Source organism: Oncorhynchus kisutch, unplaced genomic scaffold, assembly GCF_002021735.2.
Source record: "Oncorhynchus kisutch isolate 150728-3 unplaced genomic scaffold, Okis_V2 Okis05a-Okis16b_hom, whole genome shotgun sequence".
NCBI classification, from domain to species: Eukaryota; Metazoa; Chordata; class Actinopteri; order Salmoniformes; family Salmonidae; genus Oncorhynchus; species Oncorhynchus kisutch.
This window is the reverse complement of record NW_022261982.1, coordinates 5,389,540-5,408,224: the sequence shown is the minus strand read 5'-3', so window position 1 is coordinate 5,408,224 and position 18,685 is coordinate 5,389,540. Positions and strand designations below refer to the sequence as shown.

The 18,685-nt window shown below is 47.0% G+C and overlaps 2 protein-coding genes across 6 annotated transcripts in view; one reads left to right on the top strand and one right to left on the bottom strand.

Moving 5' to 3' along the window:
• LOC109887972 (phosphorylase b kinase regulatory subunit alpha, liver isoform-like) overlaps positions 1–8,776 on the top strand; it is a 37,231-nt gene extending 28,455 nt beyond the window's left edge. For 2 of the 5 annotated variants that reach the window (XM_031813495.1, XM_031813496.1), the window contains exons 25-30: positions 2,754–2,872; positions 4,197–4,223; positions 4,565–4,618; positions 5,710–5,943; positions 6,517–6,717; positions 7,307–7,778. In XM_031813495.1, coding sequence (XP_031669355.1) covers positions 2,754–2,872; positions 4,197–4,223; positions 4,565–4,618; positions 5,710–5,943; positions 6,517–6,717; positions 7,307–7,480 — 809 coding nt within the window. In that variant the 3' untranslated portion in view covers positions 7,481–7,778. Of the gene's footprint in view, positions 1–2,753; positions 2,873–4,196; positions 4,224–4,564; positions 4,619–5,709; positions 5,944–6,516; positions 6,718–7,306 lie in introns of all 5 variants that reach the window. The other 3 variants (XM_031813498.1, XM_031813494.1, XM_031813493.1) reach the window with 2 other exon arrangements.
• Positions 8,777–8,808: 32 nt separating this feature from the next.
• The window catches only part of LOC116359798 (sushi, von Willebrand factor type A, EGF and pentraxin domain-containing protein 1), a 15,355-nt gene continuing 5,478 nt past the window's right edge, over positions 8,809–18,685 (bottom strand). Inside the window, exons 4-8 of the mRNA XM_031813502.1 lie at positions 18,397–18,685; positions 15,630–15,752; positions 12,127–12,333; positions 9,409–9,546; positions 8,809–9,191 (exon numbers count right to left, since the gene is read on the bottom strand). The exon at positions 18,397–18,685 is cut by the window's right edge and continues 839 nt beyond it. Coding sequence (XP_031669362.1) covers positions 9,037–9,191; positions 9,409–9,546; positions 12,127–12,333; positions 15,630–15,752; positions 18,397–18,685 — 912 coding nt within the window. The 3' untranslated portion in view covers positions 8,809–9,036. The remainder of the gene's footprint in view (positions 9,192–9,408; positions 9,547–12,126; positions 12,334–15,629; positions 15,753–18,396) is intronic.

The following is an 18,685-nucleotide window of genomic DNA, read 5'->3' as shown; positions in this document are numbered from 1 at the left end:
CCCTACATAGACCCTTGCATAGACCCCTACATAGACCCCTAGCCCCGACCCCTACATAGACCCCTACATAGACTTCTAGCCCCGACCCCTACATAGACCCCTACATAGCCCCCTAGCCCCGACCCCTACATAGACCCCTACATAGCCCCCTAGCCCCGACCCCTACATAGACCCCTAGCCCCGACCCCTACATAGACCCCTATCCCCGACCCCTACATAGACCCCTAGCCCGACCCCTACATAGACCCCTACATAGACCCCTAGCCCCTACCCCTACATAGACCCCTACATAAACCCCTACGTAGACCCCTAGCCCCGACCCCTACATAGACCCCTAGCCCCGACCCCTACATAGACCCCTAGCCCCGACCCCTACATCGACTCCTAGCCCCGACCCCTACATAGACCCCTACATAGACCCCTACATAGACACCTAGCCCCGACCCCTAAATAGACCTCTAGCCCGACCCCTACATAGACCCCTAGCCCCGACCCCTACATAGACCCCTACATAGACCCCTAACCCCGACCCCTAACCCCGACTCCTACATAGACCCCTACATAGACCCCTAGCCCCGACCCCTACATAGACCCCTACATAGACCCCTAGCCCCGACAACTACATAGACCCCTAGCCCCGACCCCTACATAGCCCCCTACATAGCGCCCTAGCCCCGACTCCTACATAGACCCCTAACATAGACCCCTACATAGCCCCCTACATAGCGCCCTAGCCCTGACCCCTACATAGACCCCTACATAGACCCCTACATAGACCCCTACATAGACCCCTATCCCTGACCCCTACATAGACCCCTATCCCTGACCCCTACATAGACCCCTAGCCCCAACCCCTACATAGACCCCTACATAGCCCCCTAGCCCCAACCCCTACATAGACCCCTACATAGACCCCTACATAGACCCCTAGCCCCGACCCATACATAGACCCCTACATAGACCCCTAGCCCCACCCCCTAGCCCCGACCCCTACATAGACCCCTAGCCCGACCCCTACATAGACCCCTAGCCCCGACCCCTACATAGACCCCTACATAGACCCCTACATAGACCCTTAGCCCCTACCCCTACATAGACCCCTACATAGACCCCTACATAGACCCCTACATAGCCCCCTAGCCCCGACCCCTACATAGACCCCTACATAGACCCCTAGCCCCGACAACTACATAGACCCCTAGCCCCGACCCCTACATAGCCCCCTACATAGCGCCCTAGCCCCGACTCCTACATAGACCCCTAACATAGACCCCTACATAGCCCCCTACATAGCGCCCTAGCCCTGACCCCTACATAGACCCCTACATAGACCCCTACATAGACCCCTATCCCTGACCCCTACATAGACCCCTATCCCCGTCCCCTACATAGACCCCTAGCCCCGACCCCTACATAGACCCCTACATAGCCCCCTAGCCCCAACCCCTACATAGACCCCTACATAGACCCCTACATAGACCCCTAGCCCCAACCCCTAGCCCCGACCCCTACATAGACCCCTAGCCCGACCCCTACATAGCCCCCTAGCCCCGACCCCTACATAGACCCCTACATAGACCCCTACATAGACCCCTAGCCCCTACCCCTACATAGACCCCTTCATAGACCCCTACATAGACCCCTACATAGCCCCCTAGCCCCGACCCCTACATAGACTCCTAGCCCCGACCCCTACATAGACCCCTAGCCCCGACCCCTACATAGACCCCTACATAGACCCCTACATAGACACCTAGCCCGACCCCTACATAGACCTCTAGCCCCGTCCCCTACATAGACCCCTAGCCCCGACCCCTACATAGACCCCTAGCCCGACCCCTACATAGACCCCTACATAGACCCCTAACCCCGACCCCTAACCCCGACCCCTACATAGACCCCTACAATGCCCCTAGCCCCGACCCCTACATAGACCCCTACATAGACCCCTAGCCCCGACAACTACATAGACCCCTAGCCCCGACCCCTACATAGACCCCTACATAGCCCCCTAGCCCCGACTCCTACATAGACCCCTAACATAGACCCCTACATAGCCCCCTACATAGCGCCCTAGCCCTGACCCCTACATAGACCCCTAACATAGACCCCTACATAGACCCCTAGCCCGACCCCTACATAGACCCCTACATAGACCCCTAGCCCCGACCCCTACATAGACCCTTACATAGACCCCTACATAGACCCCTACATAGACCACTACATAGACCCCTACATAGACCCCTACATAGCCCCCAAACCCTACATAGGACCCTACATAGACCCCTACATAGAACCCTACATAGACCCCTACATAGACCCCTACATAGCCCCCTACATAGCGCCCTAGCCCCGAGACCTACATAGACCCCTACATAGCCCCCTAGCCCCGACCCCTACATAGACCCCTACATAGCCCCCGAGCCCTACATAGACCCCTACATAGCCCCCTAGCCCCGACCCCTACATAGACCCCTACATAGCCCCCTAGCCCCGACCCCTACATAGCCCCCTAGCCCCGACCCCTACATAGACCCCTACATAGCCCCCTAGCCCCGACCCCTACATAGCCAGCATTAGTAGTTTCTACAGTATTAATACATTTCCTGATTCTTCTAAAATCTTTGCAGGTGTACTGGTATCTTTGCAGGTGTACTGGTATCTTTGCAGGTGTACTGGTATCTTTGCAGGTGTAGTATTATTCTATTGAATCAAATGAATTGTTGTGTCTGTCTCCCTTTCTCCTGTGTCAGTGCGTCCTATGCAGTCCTCGGCCACCAGCCCGGCTGTCTCCATCCATGAGCTGGGTCACACTGGGGCCACTAAGACGGAGCGCACCGGCATCCGCAAGCTGAAGCGTGAGATCAAACAGGTATGGTCACGTCAGCTGACTATTGCATGTCATGGAGAGTATCTACATCAGGGGTCTCCAACAGGTCCATCACAAGCTACCAGTAACTCCCAGTCTACCCATGAGTAGCTCGCCAAACAATTCTGAAAAAGCATTTATTTTTCACGTGTTCTACCGCAAACTGTCATAAACAAATCTCACTAGTATTAGACAAGTCAAGCTCCCGGCTACTATCCAATCAAATCCACGTTGACATTCAATCACCCCTGATGAGCCACAACTGGCTGAAAGCCAAACGGAACACAATATCTGACAATTCATTTCCAACAATATTGCCCCTTTTGTGTCTGTGTGGTGTGGGCTTTTGTAGCCAGTTAGGGATCATAATAACTGTCTTCTGAGGAGACAGAATGACATTCCCCCAAGAAAACAGAATTTGGGAACATACAAAGACTGCCTATTTGAAAGCTAGGAATAAATGTACGTGTATCTTGTGAATTGTTTCATAATTTAAAAGTAGCTCACATGCTAGAAAAGGTTGGAGACCCCTGATTTCCTTTGACCTATAGTATAATCTACAGGTTAGTATAGACCTAATACTCTATAATATAATCTAAAGGTCAGTATAGACCTAATACTCTATAATATAATCTACAGGTTAGTATAGACCTAATACTCTATAATATAATCTAAAGGTCAGTATAGACCTAATGCTCTATAATATAATCTAAAGGTCAGTATAGACCTAATACTCTATAATATAATCTAAAGGTCAGTATAGACCTAATACTCTATAATATAATCTAAAGGTCAGTATAGGCCTAATACTCTTTAATATAATCTAAAGGTTAGTATAGACCTAATATTCTATAATATAATCTAAAGGTCAGTATAGACCTAATACTCTATAATATAATCTAAAGGTCAGTATAGACCTAATACTCTATAATATAATCTACAGGTTAGTATAGACCTAATACTCTTTAATATAATCTACAGGTCAGTATAGACCTAATACTCTATAATATAATCTACAGGTCAGTATAGACCTAATACTCTATAATATAATCTACAGGTCAGTATACACCTAATACTCTATAATATAATCTACAGGTCAGTATAGACCTAATACTCTATAATATAATCTACAGGTCAGTATAGACCTAATACTCTATAATATAATCTACAGGTCAGTATAGACCTAATACTCTATAATATAATCTACAGGTCAGTATAGGCCTAATACTCTTTCTGTATGTTTGATTCTAGTTAGAAGACATGACGACAGAATGCTCTTTGTCTATAGTAGTAATAATGCTGTAATGTTGTATGGTTCTGATTGCAGTTGGATGACTCGTCTCGTCCGATCAGCGTGGGTTGAGTTTGTTAGTTAATAGTCATATTGCCTCATCAGCTGTAATCTCCACAGCCAGACCATAATGAAACCAACCATCATAACATGACATGAAGCCACCAGCTGAAAGCCCATTCATACCAGCTGTACTAGAATACAGTCAGTAGTGCCTTACCTCATGCTGAGCTGCTGATCATGTTTGCCTGTTTTCTACATCTTTAACTGTGTCTGGTGTTTTATCATAATCTAAACTGTATTTACAAGGTGTGAGTTTGACTTTCCTTCACGCCGTCATCCCCTCCTTCTGTGTCTCTCCCTCGACGACAACATGACGTCTTCTCCTTGTTGATCCTTTCCAGATGAGTAACAGTGGCTATTCCATCAGCAGCAACGTCACCTCTCCCCGTTCCACGGTAAACCATGAACCATGTCCCCCTCATTGTCCCGTGTTCACTAAACAACACAGACGAGGTTCACTCTGAACGGTTGTCTTTCTTCATTACATTGCCTTATGCTTGCTGTACTAACATGTACTGGCCTGTAGCATGCTGGTGTCGTCATGGTAACATGTACTGGCCTGTAGCATTCTGGTGTTGTCATGGTAACATGTACTGGCCTGTAGCATGCTGGTGTCGTCATGGTAACATGTACTGGCCTGTAGCATGCTGGTGCCGTCATGGTAACATGTACTGGCCTGTAGCATGCTGGTGTCGTCATGGTAACATGTACCGGCCTGTAGCATGCTGGTGTCGTCATGGTAACATGTACTGGCCTGTAGCATGCTGGTGTCGTCACGGTAACATGTACTGGCCCGTAGCATGCTGGTGTCGTCATGGTAACATGTACTGGCCTGTAGCATGCTGGTGCCGTCATGGTAACATGTACTGGCCTGTAGCATGCTGGTGTCGTCATGGTAACATGTACTGGCCTGTAGCATGCTGGTGTCGTCATGGTAACATGTACTGGCCTGTAGCATGCTGGTGTCGTCATGGTAACATGTACCGGCCTGTAGCATGCTGGTGTCGTCATGGTAACATGTACTGGCCTGTAGCATGCTGGTGTCGTCACGGTAACATGTACTGACCCATAGCATGCTGGTGTCGTCATGGTAACATGTACTGGCCTGTAGCATGCTGGTGCCGTCATGGTAACATGTACTGGCCTGTAGCATGCTGGCCCATGTTGACTCCTAACCTTTGGGTGGTGGACCATTCTTGATACACACAGGAAACTGTTGAGCGTGAAACACACAGCAGCGTTGCAGTTCTTTACACAAACCGGTGTGCCTGGCACCTACTACCAAACCCCATTCAAAGGCACTTAAATCTTTTGTCTTGCCCATTCACCCTCTGAATGGCACACACACACAACCCATATCTCAAGGCTTAAAAATCCTTCTTTGACCTGTCTCCTCCCGTTCATCTGTACTGTGTGTGTGTGTGTGTGTGTGTACACCTCTGCGTGCGTACCGTGTACGTAAATGAACACGTATCTCCCCCTGTAGCGGTGCAGCAGCCCCTCCACCCCCAGTGGTATCCTGTCCCCTGTAGGCCCCGGGGGGTCAGACAGCCACCTGCAGTGGGAGGAGCGGCAGGGCCAGTGGCTGAGGAGGAGACGGCTGGATGGGGCCATCAACAGGGTCCCAATGGGCTTCTACCAGAAGGTGTGGAAGATCCTGCAGAAGTGCCACGGCCTGTCTATAGATGGATACGTGCTGCCTTCCTCCACTACCAGAGAGGTATGTAGTGTCAGTCTGTCTATAGATGGATACATGCTGTCTTCCTCCACTACCAGAGAGGTATGTAGTGTCAGTCTGTCTATAGATGGATACGTGCTGCCTTCCTCCACTACCAGAGAGGTATGTAGTGTCAGTATGTCTATAGATGGATACGTGCTGCCTTCCTCCACTACCAGAGAGGTATGTAGTGTCAGTCTGTCTATAGATGGATACGTGCTGTCTTCCTCCACTACCAGAGAGGTATGTAGTGTCAGTCTGTCTATAGATGGATACGTGCTCCACTACCAGAGAGGTATGTAGTCAAATCAATAGATTGATCAAATGGTATTTATATAGCCCTTTTTACAACTCCATTAATAATGTGCAGTAACCCCCCTAGACCCCCAAACAGCAGCACGGCATCAAAGAACATCTTTCAGTTTTTCACATTTAGAACAAATGTAGCTTCCTATAATAGTAGGAAATAAGATTTCCTTTCAGACACTGTGATTGGCACAGACAGATCCCTTGATGGAGATTCCATCTGTGTCTGGGAAAGCGTTCTGACTCTGACGTCGTGTCCCTGCCTGCCAGATGACAGAAGGCGAGATCAAGTTTGCGGTGCACGTGGAGTCTGTTCTGAACCACGTCCCCCAGCCAGAGTACCGACAGCTGCTGGTGGAGGCTGTGATGGTGCTGACGCTGGTGGCTGACATGGATGTGGACAACATCGGAGGAATCATCCTGATCGACCGCATCGTACACATGGCCAATGACCTCTTCTTACAGGACCAGGTAAGTCTGAGCCGGAACGGCCCATAGGGGAGGAGCCTATTTCCTCTTTCTATAGCGTGATGTACGAGTAACTACACCCTCTGGAACATCTGCAGGCAGAGACGGGTCCCATTTTTAAAGTGTTTGGTTTGACTCGACCGGGGATCGAACCCCCACGCTTCCAATCTCAGGGTGGAAACTATTCCCACAAGGCCACAGAGATGGTCACTAGAAAGTATTGTCCTATAAAGGGTTAATTGTGTAATGGTCACTAGAAAGTAATGTCCTGTAAAGGGTTAATTGTGTAATGGTCCAGTTCAGTGACCTGGATGTTTGTCCTGTATCGTTGCCATATTATCATGTTAACTAGAGTCACGTGTCTCTGCCTGACTCGTCCATATGACTATCATAACATAACATGGTGTCAGAAGTGGGATCCGAGCCCCACGTCTCAGTTTGTAGTAAGACCTATTCTCTAACTATATCATAACATAACATGGTGTCAGAAGTGGGATCCGAGCCCCACGCCTCAGTTTGTAGTAAGACCTATTCTCTAACTATAGACAACATGATCTGTATCTACCTATCAGCCATGTCCTCTATGTTCCAGAGGACCCATGGAGCCAACGAGTACTTCCTGGAGAAGGATCCAGCCACGGGGATATGTCACTTCTTCTATGACAGCGCCCCTAGTGGCAGCTACGGTACCATGACCTACCTCTCCAAGGCTGTGGTCACATACCTACAAGACTTCCTGCCACAGTCTACCTGTCTCATGCAATGAGGTATCAGACTGGGTTTGATGTAGAGCACTCTCCCTGGCCTCGCAGGCAGCTATCAAGAGAGTCTAGTTATGTAATATATTATAGTGTGGAACGAAATACTACTGCCTAGTTCCAATTCTCCCCAAGTGTACACTCGTTCACTCCCATTCAAGGATAATTTAAAATCATTGGATTGAATTCTTGAAGTGAATGAGTGCACACTTCAGAGAGAAGGGGGTGAACTAGACTTAGGTAGGAAGTTGGATTGGGTTTGACCTATGACCTATGACTAAGATATTCACAACACACTCTACTCAAAGGAGTTTTTATTGCAGCTAATTGATTGATTATAATCAATAATATAGCAGGTTTAAAATGAAATATATAATTAATTATAATTAAATATATGTTTGTTTTTCATTTTGAGTGTTGGACGACACGCGGTACTAAAATTATTTATAATTTTAACATTTAATATATACGTGTAAATCAGTTGTTTTAAAACAATCTAATATGATATAATGAGTGTATTTGACCTAACCCTCCTCTATTGTATCAGTCTCACCCTGTGTTGTGGGGTTATAAACCGATCCAGAAGTTACTATGTTATCCTGTGTTGAAGTACTGCAGCTGACATCCCACTGTACAACGACATTTACCTCTCATGTTATCTGAGGTGTGGCTCATCATCACCACTGTATGTGTCACAAATACTGTGCATTTATCCATATGTACCCGGAGCATGTCAGCAATGCCTTCATAGCTGCTAATGTGTATGTGAATGTTTATCTGTGAAGTCAAAATAATGACAATGTGATTATATATATAACATGGTTGAATCAGTCCAACAGTGGTTCATGCCATATTTCAGCCTTTTCCCTGTAGTCATTCAGTACAACACTGTGTGTTAGACATTAGCATCCTAGCAGGCTTACAGTTGAGACCATAAGGGAAGGGAGAATCTGTTCTGCAGTTAAGGACGACTTGAGGCTGAAACAGTTCTGTTTTTGTGTCTAACTTTATTTTATATATTTAAAAAGAGACTATAAATATAGTGGATACATAGAAATAATGTATTTTTAACAAAGTACCATGACTGTTTATATAACAGACTAAAGTACAATTAACATGACCATGTTATAAGTCTGCAGTTGAGGACATTTTGAAGGGGATCAATTCTACTAATCTATTATCACAGTGTCTACCACCATGTTTTCAATATGTTTTTACTCATTCATTCACACTACCTTGTAAAACAACATGTAATCATTTGAGGGAAATATATTTAAATGGCATCAATTAAATCCCTAAACTAATAACGTGTTCGTCTGGTTTCTCTATATGTCTGTAATATGCAGTCCAAGCCTCTATCAATGTTACAGATATGTTCTGGATGTGACAATAATATTTCAATAGTTTTTATACTGTTCTCAGTAATGATTTGACAAAAATACATCTAAGGCCTGACAAAATGTAGATTCAATAGTAGAAGTATTGTTCAAGGGCCGAACAGAGGGATGGTAGAAGCAATAGAATAAATGACATTTATATTTAAAGGGTCTCCACACGATCTCTGCTACACATTACTCTGCTGTTCTTTCCTTGGCTGACACTTCTTCCTACTGTAGGGGGAGAGGCGGTGAGAGGCAGGACAGGAACACTGGTAACTTCCTTTATGGTTCAGGCACAGGTGAGAGCAGCCACCATTCTTACGGCTGCACTCATTGATATCTGTTGATGAAACAGGGCAAAGGCCTGGTCAGGAAAATATAATTGGAAGTGATTTGTGATCGTAGATTTGTCAAAGACTTCCGTTTGATCAATTTATGTTGTGGGTGTGGGTGGGTGTGGATGTGTGTGTGTGGGTGGGTGTGGATGTGTGTGTGTGGGTGGGTGTGGATGTGTGTGTGTGTGTGTGTGTGTTAGAATGGATGTGTAGTCATCTCACCTCTGCAGTGGTGTCTGTCTGAGGACAGTTTGTATCCTCTGGGACAGATACAGCGGTGGGAGCCAGGCAGGTTCACACACTTCCACTGACACCGGTGTCCAGGTACACTGACCTCTGGCTCCTCACATTCATTGATGTCTGTAAAAGGATCAGTGTCATTCCAGCAGTTGAAGACAACCTGATCGCCATACACATTATGTTTGCTGAATGACATTGTTGTATCTATTTTCTATTGATTCCATTAAGCTACGTGGAATTGTTTTAAGAATTCCACCAAGAATCATTTAGTTATTTTATTTTTGAATTTTAAGACCACTTGAAGTATAAAATATATACAGTACCAGTCAAAAGTTTGGACACACCTACTCATTCCAGGGTTTTTCTTTATATTTTACTATTGTACAATAATAGTGAAGACATCAAAACTATGAAATAACAATGGAATCATGAGGTAACCAACAAAGTGATAAACTAAATTTAAAAAATATTTTATATTTCAGATTCTTCATAGTTGCCAGCCTTTGCCTTGATGACAGCTTTGCACACACTTGGCATTCTCTCAACCAGCTTCATCTGGAATGCTTTTCCAACAGTATTGAAGGAGTTCCCACATATGCTGAGCACTTTTTGGCTGCTTTTCCTTCACTATGCAGTCCAACTCATCCCAATCCATCTCTATTGGGTTGAGGTCAGGTGATTGTGGAGGCCAGGTCATCTGATGCAGCACTCCATCACACTTCTTGGTCAAATGGCCCTTACACAGCCTGGAGGTGTGTTTTGGGTCATTGTCCTGTTAGTGATTGTCCCACTAAGGCCAAACCACATGGGATGGCGTATTGCTGCAGAATGCTGTGGTAGCCATGCTGGTTAAGTGTGCCTTGAATTTGAAATAAATCAATGACAGTGTCACCAGCAAAGCACCATCGCACCTCCTCCTCCATGCTTCACGGCAGGAACCACACATGCGGAGATTATCCGTTCACCTACTCTGCGTCTCACAAAGACACGGTGGTTGGAACCAAAAATCACAAATTTGGACTCATCAGACCAAAGGCCAGATTTCCACCAGTCTAATGTCCATTGCTTGTGTTTCTTGACCCAAGCAAGTCTCTTCTTATTATTGGTATCCTTTAGTAGTGGTTTCTTTGCAGCAATTCGACCATGAAGCCTGATTCATGCAGTCTCCTCTGAACAGTTGATGTTGATGTGTCTGTTACTTGAACTCTGAGAAGCATTTATTTGGGCTTCAATTTCTGAGGCTAGTAACTCAAATGAACTTATCCTCTGCAGCAGAGGTAACGCTGGGTCTTCCTTTCCTGTGGCGGTCTTCATGAGAGCCAGTTTAATCATAGCTTATTTGAGCTGTTCTTGCCATAATATGGACTTGGTCTTTTACCAAACAGGCCTATCTTCTGTATACCACCCCTTCCTTGTCACAACACAACTGATTGGCTCAAACACATTTAGAAGGAAATCTGTCCTTTGGTCTGAAGAGTCCAAATTTGCACACCTCCAGGCGGTGTAAGGGCAATTTGACTAAGAAGGAGAGTGATGGAGTGCTGCATCAGATGACCTGGCCTCCACAATCACCCGAACTCAACCCAATTGAGATGGTTTGGGATGAGTTGGACTGCAGAGTGAAGGAAAAGCAGTGCTCAGCATATGTGGGAACTCCTTCAAGACCATTGGAAAAGCATTCTTCATGAAGCTGGTTGAGAGAATGCCAAGAGTGTGCAAAGCTGTCATTAAGTCAAAGGGTGGCTACTTTGAAGAATCTAAAATCTAAAATACATTTAGATTTTTTACAACTTTTTTTGGTTACTACATTATTCCATTTGTGTTATTTCATAGTTTTGATGTCTTCACTATTATTCTACAATGTAGATAGTAAATAGTTAAAAAAAAATTGAATGAGTAGGTGTCCAAACTTTTCGCTGGTATTATATACTTCCATAAATTTTTTCAACTGTACCCTTCATAAGAGTCTTGTGAGCGTTGTAGATCAAAATACGTGTTTGTGAGAGTCTGACCTTTCCACAGAGGGGTCATATTAGTGTGTAGCCCAAACAGTTTGGACGCTACAGACAGAAGTTGGCAGATCGTCTGTACCAACTTCAGAGGTGTCCCAAGATGCTTGTGGGGGGGTCATAGAGCAAAAGGGAGAACCCCATCATGTTCTTGAGTCTAATCTTTCCATAGAGATGTTTGGATGCTACAGACAATGTATATATATATATATATATATATATATATTTTTACCCCCAATTTCATGGTATTCAATTGTTGTAGTAGCTACTATCTTGTCTCATCGCTACAACTCCCGTACAGGCTCGGGAGAGACGAAGGCCGGTTGCGACAGAGCCTGGGCACGAACCCAGAGTCTCTGGTGGCACAGCTAGCGCTGCAGTACAGCGCCCTTAGCCACTGCGCCACCCGGGAGGCCCTACAGACAATATTTTGAGAGAATGATTTTCGGGATGCCTCATGGTCTGACAAACACCGCTCTAGCTCTGTCACCTTTCACCGCAGAAGTGTGACATCGGCTGATGTGGTGGATTGAGATGTCTCTAGCATTAATTGATGGATTTTTATGGGAGGATTATGCTAATTAGATTTCCGCAAGGGTAATTAAGAGAGAGAGATATTCCACTAGTCTAATTAAAAGTTGTGGCATTCTATTCATTTCTGCTAAACCTACGGCATCCCAGTGTCTCCTACCTACACACTCCTTTCTGGACAGGTTTCCTCCAGGTATCGGGGTTGAGGGTTGTTTTCTGTACCCTGCGGGACACTCAGCCACACAGGCCCTTCCGTCCCCAGCCAGGGTGTGTCCATAGGGGCAAGAGCAGCGGAACGAGCCGAAGGTGTTGACGCAGGTCTGCTGGCAGCGCTGTTGCTGCTGACCCTCCACACACTCATCCACATCTGCACCGAGGACACACACACGCACAGGAACACACACACACACAATTAGGAAAGTGGCCTGTCTGATGCTGATGTCACAAAGGCCCCGAGATGAAAGAGTAGAGCAGCTCTGTCTCACTTTGATTCTCTCCGTCTCGCTCTGGCACACCTCATTACCATGGAGACCAGGCATGCACCGTTGGCTTTCATGTACAACAAAGGTGATGTGTGACGATGGCCTTTTGTTTTGATCGTGTCCGTGTTCAGCGTTCTGCTGCGACAGCAGTATGTGTTAGCTAACATCCACCTCTTCTGTTCCACTGATTGGATCGGCAGCCCTGGTCTCAGTGGTCTGGTTTCAATATGACAAATACAGAGACTAACAGACCAGGACAAAAACATCTGCTTTATAGAGGAAGCTGCAGTGTGTGGAAAACAACTCAGGAAGATATATCAACTACTGTACCTGCTAGTTGAGCTCCTGCTCTTTCCCAGGAGAGCACCTGTAGCTGTGTGTGTGTGTGTGTGTGTGTGTGTGTGTGTGTGTGTGTGTGTGTGTGTGTGTGTGTGTGTGTGTGTGTGTGTGTATGTGTGTAGATGTGTGTGTGTGTGTGTGTGTGTGTGTGTATGTGTGTGTGTGTGTGTGTGTGTGTGTGTGTGTGTGTGTGTGTGTGTGTAGGTGTGTGTGTGTGTATGTGTGTGTGTGTGTGTGTGTGTGTGTGTATGTGTATGTATGTGTGTGTGTGTGTGTGTGTGTGTGTGTGTGTGTGTGTGTGTGTGTGTGTATGTGTATGTGTGTGTGTGTGTGTGTGTGTGTGTGTGTGTGTGTGTGTTTACACCACTGCTGTCCTATAGGAATGTGTAAATGAATATGTATCTCTGCTGTATGGTATGCCTGTCTGAGTCAGATTATAGCATGTGTAGATATTGTGCTAGTCAGCTCTGTCTACAGGAGCAACCACCTGTTTATTCAACCACCTGTCTATAGACAGTGAATCATGGTAGTACTTTATTCTGAGACGCAAATTATGGGTTACTACCTGGAAATAAACTGTTGAGGGAAAATAGAAAGAGTGAGAAAGTATTTCTTCAAAGCTAAACACTTTTTTTTTTTACCACGAGGCCAATTTCAACCTTTTAAAGGTGGATAATTTGACCCAAGTTATTTACTCGACACCCAAAACCAAATGTCCAGCTGTCACAAGAGACTACTTTGTAGGTGCACCGTGGAACAGAGATCATGAAACATATATTAACGGGGTCTTTCCTCAGGCTGTAGCTTGTTCCTCTGCACTGCTGCCTTGTGATCAGAGTGTTAAAGATGTTTTGGATCAAGAATGTATAGCTCTAAATGGGGGATTCTCAGGCTGTAAAAACATCATTGAATTTAGGGGGCATCGTGATCACATCGTAGACCCTGTTGGTGCAGACACTACAGCTGTTCTTTATACAGAGACTGTGGACAGAAGACATCTTGGCTAGTCAGAGACTGTGGAGAAAGACATCTTGGCTAGTCAGAGGCTGTGGACAGAAGACATCTTGGCTAGTCAGAGACTGTGGAGAAAGACATCTTGGCTAGTCAGAGGCTGTGGACAGAAGACATCTTGGCTAGTCAGAGACTGTGGAGGAAGACATCTTGGCTAGTCAGAGACTGTGGAGGAAGACATCTTGGCTAGTCAGAGACTGTGGACAGAAGACATCTTGGCTAGTCAGAGACTGTGGAGGAAGACATCTTGGCTAGTCAGAGGTTATGGAGGAAGACATCTTGACTAGTCAGAGACTGTGGAGGAAGACATCTTGGCTAGTCAGAGACTGTGGACAGAAGACATCTTGGCTAGTCAGAGACTGTGGAGGAAGACATCTTGGCTAGTCAGAGACTGTGGAGGAAGACATCTTGACTAGTCAGAGACTGTGGAGGAAGACATCTTGGCTAGTCAGAGACTGTGTACAGAAGACATCTTGGCTAGTCAGAGACTGTGGAGGAAGACATCTTGGCTAGTCAGAGACTGTGGAGGAAGACATCTTGACTAGTCAGAGACTGTGGAGGAAGACATCTTGGCTAGTCAGAGACTGTGTACAGAAGACATCTTGGCTAGTCAGAGACTGTGGAGGAAGACATCTTGACTAGTCAGAGACTGTGGAGGAAGACATCTTGGCTAGTCAGAGACTGTGGAGGAAGACATCTTGGCTAGTCAGAGACTGGGGAGGAAGACATCTTGGCTAGTCAGAGACTGTGGAGGAAGACATCTTGGCTAGTCAGAGACTGTGGAGGAAGACATCTTGACTAGTCAGAGACTGTGGAGGAAGACATCTTGGCTAGTCAGAGACTGTGTACAGAAGACATCTTGGCTAGTCAGAGACTGTGGACAGAAGACATCTTGGCTAGTCAGAGACTGTGGACAGAAGACATCTTGGCTAGTCAGAGACTGTGGACGGAAGACATCTTGGCTAGTCAGAGACTGTGGACAGAAGACATCTTGGCTAGTCAGAGACTGTGGAGGAAGACATCTTGGCTAGTCAGAGACTGTGGAGGAAGACATCTTGGCTAGTCAGAGACTGTGGAGGAAGACATCTTGGCTAGTCAGAGACTGTGGACAGAAGACATCTTGGCTAGTCAGAGACTGTGGACAGAAGACATCTTGGCTAGTCAGAGACTGTGGACAGAAGACATCATGGCTAGTCAGAGACTGTGGACAGAAGACATCTTGGCTAGTCAGAGACTGTGGAGGAAGACATCTTGGCTAGTCAGAGACTGTGGAGGAAGACATCTTGGCTAGTCAGAGACTGTGGACAGAAGACATCTTGGCTAGTCAGAGACTGTGGAGGAAGACATCTTGGCTAGTCAGAGACTGTGGAGGAAGACATCTTGGCTAGTCAGAGACTGTGGAGGAAGACATCTTGGCTAGTCAGAGACTGTGGACAGAAGACATCTTGGCTAGTCAGAGACTGTGGACAGAAGACATCTTGGCTAGTCAGAGACTGTGGAGGAAGACATCTTGGCTAGTCAGAGACTGTGGAGGAAGACATCTTGGCTAGTCAAGGCAACAAAAACAAGACATTTGATCTCCCCCCAACAAGGAGGAGCACAAACCCAACACTGACTAGGGGTTTTTCATAAAGTTAAATACTTATCTCTACCACAAAGCATGGTTCATGTGTAGTAGCTCTTGCACCAGTTGTTTCAGGTGAAACACGTCCCTTGAGTACTTGTGTTAGTTGCTACGGCTTTAGCGCAATGGGTGAACACTGTCTGGTGTCGCACAGGAGACCCTGGGTTCAAACACACGTCTCTCACCTCGATTGATTGTTTGACTGACCTCTACAGGTACGGTGATCCTCTAACAGGATGAAGCCTGGTCTGCAGTGACACTGAGCTTGTTCCTGGTTCACACTACACAGCTGGGAACAGCCTCCGTTGTTCAGGGCGCAGGGGGTCACCTCTAGGGTTAGAGGTCAGAGGTTAGAGATGGGGGAGTCAGTGTCTCATGTCTGTATTCCATTTTTTTTGTGTATATCATGTCTGTATATCCTGTCTGTCTGTATGGTCTGTCTGTATATCCTGTCTGTCTGTATGGTCTGTCTGTATATCCTGTCTGTCTGTATGGTCTGTCTGTATATCCTGTCTGTCTGTATGGTCTGTCTGTATATTCTGTTTATTGTCTGGTAACATTTCACCAGATCAAATGTTTGGTACATGTAAATGTGCTTGGTGATTAAAGGTGATTGGGACTCTGTATAGGACTATAGCAGGTGTGCAGGCTGTATGTGTTATGATAGGGCTGGAATAAAGTCCCTGCAGGAGGGTGACTCTCCAGGAGTAGGGCTGGAATAAAGACCCTGCAGGAGGGTGACTCTCCAGGAGTAGGGCTGGAATAAAGACCCTGCAGGAGGGTGACTCTCCAGGAGTAGGGCTGGAATAAAGTCCCTGCAGGAGGGTGACTCTCCAGGAGTAGGGCTGGAATAAAGACCCTGCAGGAGGGTGACTCTCCAGGAGTAGGGCTGGAATAAAGACCCTGCAGGAGGGTGACTCTCCAGGAGTAGGGCTGGAATAAAGACCCTGCACGAGGGTGACTCTCCAGGAGTAGGGCTGGAATAAAGACCTTGGAGGAGGGTGACTCTCCAGGAGTAGGGCTGGAATAAAGACCCTGCAGGAGGGTGACTCTCCAGGAGTAGGGCTGGAATAAAGTCCCTGCAGGAGGGTGACTCTCCAGGAGTAGGGCTGGAATAAAGACCCTGCAGGAGGGTGACTCTCCAGGAGTAGGGCTGGAATAAAGACCCTGCAGGAGGGTGACTCTCCAGGAGTAGGGCTGGAATAAAGACCCTGCAGGAGGGTGACTTTCCAGGAGTAGGGCTGGAATAAAGACCCTGCAGGAGGGTGACTCTCCAGGAGTAGGGCTGGAATAAAGACCCTGCAGGAGGGTGACTCTCCAGGAGTAGGGCTGGAATAAAGACCCTGCAGGAGGGTGACTTTCCAGGAGTAGGGCTGGAATAAAGACCCTGCAGGAGGGTGACTCTCCAGGAGTAGGGCTGGAATAAAGACCCTGCAGGAGGGTGACTCTCCAGGAGTAGGGCTGGAATAAAGACCCTGCAGGAGGGTGACTCTCCAGGAGTAGGGCTGGAATAAAGACCCTGCAGGAGGGTGACTCTCCAGGAGTAGGGCTGGAATAAAGTCCCTGCAGGAGGGTGACTCTCCAGGAGTAGGGCTGGAATAAAGACCCTGCAGGAGGGTGACTCTCCAGGAGTAGGGCTGGAATAAAGACCCTGCAGGAGGGTGACTCTCCAGGAGTAGGGCTGGAATAAAGACCCTGCACGAGGGTGACTCTCCAGGAGTAGGGCTGGAATAAAGACCCTGGAGGAGGGTTACTCTCCAGGAGTAGGGCTGGAATAAAGACCCTGCAGGGGGGTAGTTCTCCAGGAGTAGGGCTGGAATAAAGACCCTGGAGGAGGGTGACTCTCCAGGAGTAGGGTTGGCCACACCTGCATTTAGACTTTACCTTCACTGAGCCCCAGCAATTTAAAACAGGACTGTTTTCCAACAACCACAGCTGGTCCCAATCCACTCCCTACCCATCAAAGAGTTAGTTCCAAGAGGAAGGGGAAAGAAGTGAATTGGGACCGGCTGCCGCAGTCTACCAAGCACAGCACTGACTTCCTGGTCAGTCACTCAGTTAGTCAGTTAGTGAGAGATGATGCGTGTAACAGATATTCTGATGTCACTGAGGTAATAATGTAGAAAACAGAGAGAGCTGCACATGTCTCCTTTCATTACCTATTTCTCTCCTAACACACATCTATGCACATCATCTATACATATCTCCACACACATCATATATACACCTCATCGATACACCTCATCTCCACACAATCTATACACATCATCTCCACACACCATCTAGACACCATCTAGATGAGGTGTGGAGATGATGTGTACAGATGAGGTGTGGAGATGATGTGTAGAGATGAGGTGTGGAGATGATGTGTACAGATGAGGTGTGGAGATGGTGTATAGATGAGGTGTGGAGATGGTGTATAGATGAGGTGTGGAGATGGTGTGGAGATGATGTGTATAGATGATGTGTATCATTATATACTTCATCTATTTACATCATCTCTACACATCTCTACACCTCATCTGTACACATCATCTCTACACATCTCTACACCTCATCTGTACACATCATCTCTACACATCTCCACACCTCATCTCTACACATCATCTCCACACCTCATCTGTACACATCATCTATACACCTCATCTCTACACATCATCTCCACACCTCATCTCTACACATCTCTACACCTCATCTCTACACATCATCTCCACACCTCATCTCTACACATCATCTCCACACCTCATCTCTACACATCATCTCCACACCTCATCTCTACACAGCAACTAACAGGGTTAAGTACAGGGACCCTTAGCTTCTCACCTGCCCAAACACAGAGGACACAGTCGATGAGGTGAACACGGCAACATACGTCCTGAACAAAGCTTCTATGGCCTTTCTGTTGCTCTTCAGTTTGGTAGTACAGAATCTGTAGAGAGGCATCACAATGGGGCATGATAGAGCAGTGTCTTACCCAAGCAGACCGGGGTGAGACCACTCCACCGTCCAGCCTGCAGACAGTAGCTGTGGATATCCCCGTGGGCCAGGGTGTACCCTGCATAGCAGGCGTACTGGATGTAGTGTTTGTAGTCCCGGGGACCGGGGTTGTCTACCGTACGGAAGTAGAAGGTGCCATGAGCTGGCAGGGGAGGGTAAGGGCACAGCGGACGCCTGTTTAGGGTCACAGGCCTGGGCAGCTTCTCTGTGTTTGTAGCACCCTTAATAAGATGCTGGTCTGACCTGTTTACAGACGGATACGATGA